Raw genomic sequence first — 2,824 nt, forward strand, 5'->3', positions numbered from 1 at the left:
GCGGGCTCCGCCTCCCTCCGCTGTGCCCCGAGCTCTAGCTGTGAGGGGCGCCGCCCCTGCCCCTGGGCACCGCGCTCCGGTGATTGGCTGGCGCCGCGGGCCCTCGGCACGCGCCCGTGGATGTAGGTATAAGAGCCCTCGCGTGCCGGCCCTGCGCCCCAGCCGCTTGCCGCAGCCCTCCCAGCGCAGCGCTCCAGGGCGGCCGGGCCGGGGCGGGACGCAGCGCCGGCCCCGGGAGGGAGGGAGCGAGGCGGTCCGGAAGGGGGCTCCGCCGACGCCGCCCACTCACCACCAGCGCCCTCGGGCCGCGACAGGCCGAGGCGCAGAGCATGGACGCCGTGCTGCTTGAGCACTTCCCCGGCGGCCTGGACGCCTTCCCGTCCCCGTACTTCGACGAGGAGGACTTCTTCACCGACCAGTCTTCCCGGGACCCTCTGGAGGACGGCGATGAGCTGCTGGGCGACGAGCAGGCAGAGGTGGAGTTCCTTAGCCACCAGCTGCACGAGTACTGCTACCGCGACGGGGCGTGCCTGCTGCTGCCGCCCGCGGCCCCGGTCCCCCCGCATGCGGCCGCACCGCCCCCGGGGGCCCCGGGCGAGCCGGCCGGCGCGTTCTGCTGCGACCCGGGGGCGCCCTCCGGCGGCTTCCCCTACTCGCCCGGCTCGCCGCCCGCCTGCCTCGCCTTCGCGTGCGCCGGGGCGGCGCGGCTGCGCGGGCTGGGCGGGGCGGCGGCGCGGCGGCGGCGGCGGGTGCGCTCGGAGGCGGAGCTGCAGCAGCTGCGCCAGGCGGCCAACGTGCGCGAGCGGCGGCGCATGCAGTCCATCAACGACGCCTTCGAGGGGCTGCGCTCGCACATCCCCACGCTGCCCTACGAGAAGCGCCTCTCCAAGGTGGACACGCTGCGCCTGGCCATCGGCTACATCAACTTCCTCAGCGAGCTGGTGCAGGCCGACTTGCCTCTGCGCGGCGGGGGCGCGGGCGGCGGCGGGGGCGCGGGCGGCGGGCGCCTGGGCGGGGACAGCCCGGGTAGCCAGGCCCAGAAAGTCATCATCTGCCACCGTGGCACCCGTAAGTGCGTCCGTGCTCCGGGTGGGGAGCGAGAGGGCGGTGCTGGAGGGGGTGGGTGAGCGGAGCCTTTGGCCAACAGACTGACGGAGGGACAGACCGACCCCGGGGTGCTGGCATCCTGGGCGAGAGCAACCGCCACTGCGCAGTCCGCCTGGCACCTCTGCTCTTGGCGCCACTTGCAGCAGCGCAGCTGGGGTTGCGCGCCCCAGGCCGACTTGCAGCTCCCGGACTCCGCAGGGGGGTGGGGCAAAGGGAGAGGGGCCTTTACTGTAACCTCAGGCGCCCGCTTTAACCAGCGCCCTCAGGAAGGGGCTTCCAGGGGTCTCCGCTGGGAATCGAGGGGACCTTTCACAGCCTTTTCTCTTCTCACCTCCCCAGGCTCGCCCTCCCCCAGCGACCCCGACTATGGTCTCCCGCCTCTGGCCGGACACTCTCTCTCTTGGACTGATGAGAAACAACTCAAAGAACAAAACATTATCCGGACAGCCAAAGTGTGGACCCCAGAGGACCCCAGGAAACTCAACAGCAAGTCTGCCTTCAGCAACATAGAAAACGAAGCGCCCTTTGAGCTTGTGTCTTGAGAAACCCATGCTCTGATTACTCTGTGCATATTGTACATGTAAATATCTATGATGTAAATGTAATTTAAGAATCGCATTTTTGTAATGGCAATCAACTTATTTATCTATTTATTCTTGTGTTCAGTTAATGGAATAGATTATCTCTTTTAAATATATAATTTATATAATTTATCCTGATTTTCTTTTAAAATATGCAATAGCCCATACTTCTAGCCCAGCGCCTTTGGCGGAACTCTGCATTGTTGGAAGAATGCTGGTCGGAAAACTTGTTAATTTATTGCCAGATATGGCCTATTTCTAAGCGGTGTTAATAAATGCTCTTTACACCTTTTCTGTAAATTACTTGCGTTATAGTTGATGGGAAATTGCTGTAAATTTATTGTCACGTTTAACCTGAGCACTGATGAACTCTGGCTTGTGCCAGGGATAGAACCTTGTGCCAGGGGGTTTGGTGTAGCTATAGCTTTTAAAAACAAGGGTTAATTTACTTTGCTCAAAACAAAACAAACGAACCAGTAGCTCCAAAGCTCCAGAGAAAACCTTTAGTTAGATGGTCCGGAATGGTGGGGTCAGAGAAAGACCCCAGACGCCCCAGGAGGCTACCAGTTTAGAGTGTTCACTCTTCCCCTTCTTCAGAGGACGCTCGACTTACCCAGGGCCACCCGCCCCAGCCTAAGCCGAGTGCTCCATTTGTGATGCGGTGGGTTGGAGCGCAGGTTTCTGGTCCAGAGGAGAGGGTTACCTTTGAACCCGGGGAGAGGCTTCTGGGGGCTGCGCTGTGGCCCTTGGACGCCACTGCTGTTGTGGGGGAGTGGGGAGGTTGGTGTGTGTGTGTGTGTGTGTGTGTGTGTGTGTGTGTAGTAATCACAATTAGCAGCTCCTGAACTCTCGCCTCAGAGGAGGTGAGGTCTGGAGAGGTGCTGAGGCTGTCCAGCAAAACCTGGGGCGCTAAACCGGGGGGGGGGGGAGGAGTCCATCAGCTCCCCCAGTCTTTTCTCCTATTTCTAGTAGGAACGTCTCTCTCTGGCTTTAGAGTATGGGCCTCCTGGGGAGGCCCCTGGGGAGGCCCCTGGGGAGGCGGGGTGCGGAGGCCAATGGCCCAGGGCCGCCCCCTAGCGAAGGGGAAGAAGCGGGGCCACAGGGCTCTCAGTTGGAAATCCCGGCAGCCAGGGTTC

The 2,824-nt window shown here is 62.3% G+C and overlaps 1 protein-coding gene across 1 annotated transcript; it reads left to right on the top strand.

The window, feature by feature from the left end:
- The first annotated feature begins 202 nt into the window (after positions 1–202).
- On the top strand, positions 203–1,980 carry PTF1A (pancreas associated transcription factor 1a). Its single transcript, XM_060192639.1, has 2 exons — positions 203–1,068; positions 1,447–1,980. Exons 1-2 carry the CDS (start codon positions 330–332, stop codon positions 1,647–1,649), a joined length of 942 nt encoding a protein of 313 aa, XP_060048622.1. The 5' UTR covers positions 203–329; the 3' UTR covers positions 1,650–1,980.
- Positions 1,981–2,824: the final 844 nt, after the last annotated feature.

The sequence above is a fragment of the Erinaceus europaeus genome, chromosome 6, assembly GCF_950295315.1.
Source record: "Erinaceus europaeus chromosome 6, mEriEur2.1, whole genome shotgun sequence".
NCBI lineage: Eukaryota > Metazoa > Chordata > Mammalia > Eulipotyphla > Erinaceidae > Erinaceus > Erinaceus europaeus.

Coding starts and splice junctions, on each gene's coding strand:
- PTF1A (XM_060192639.1), top strand. CDS start 330: ATGGACGCCGTGCTGCTTGAGCACTTCCCCGGCGGCCTGGACGCCTTC. Junction 1,069..1,446: donor CATCTGCCACCGTGGCACCC/GTAAGTGCGTCC, acceptor TCACCTCCCCAG/GCTCGCCCTCCCCCAGCGAC.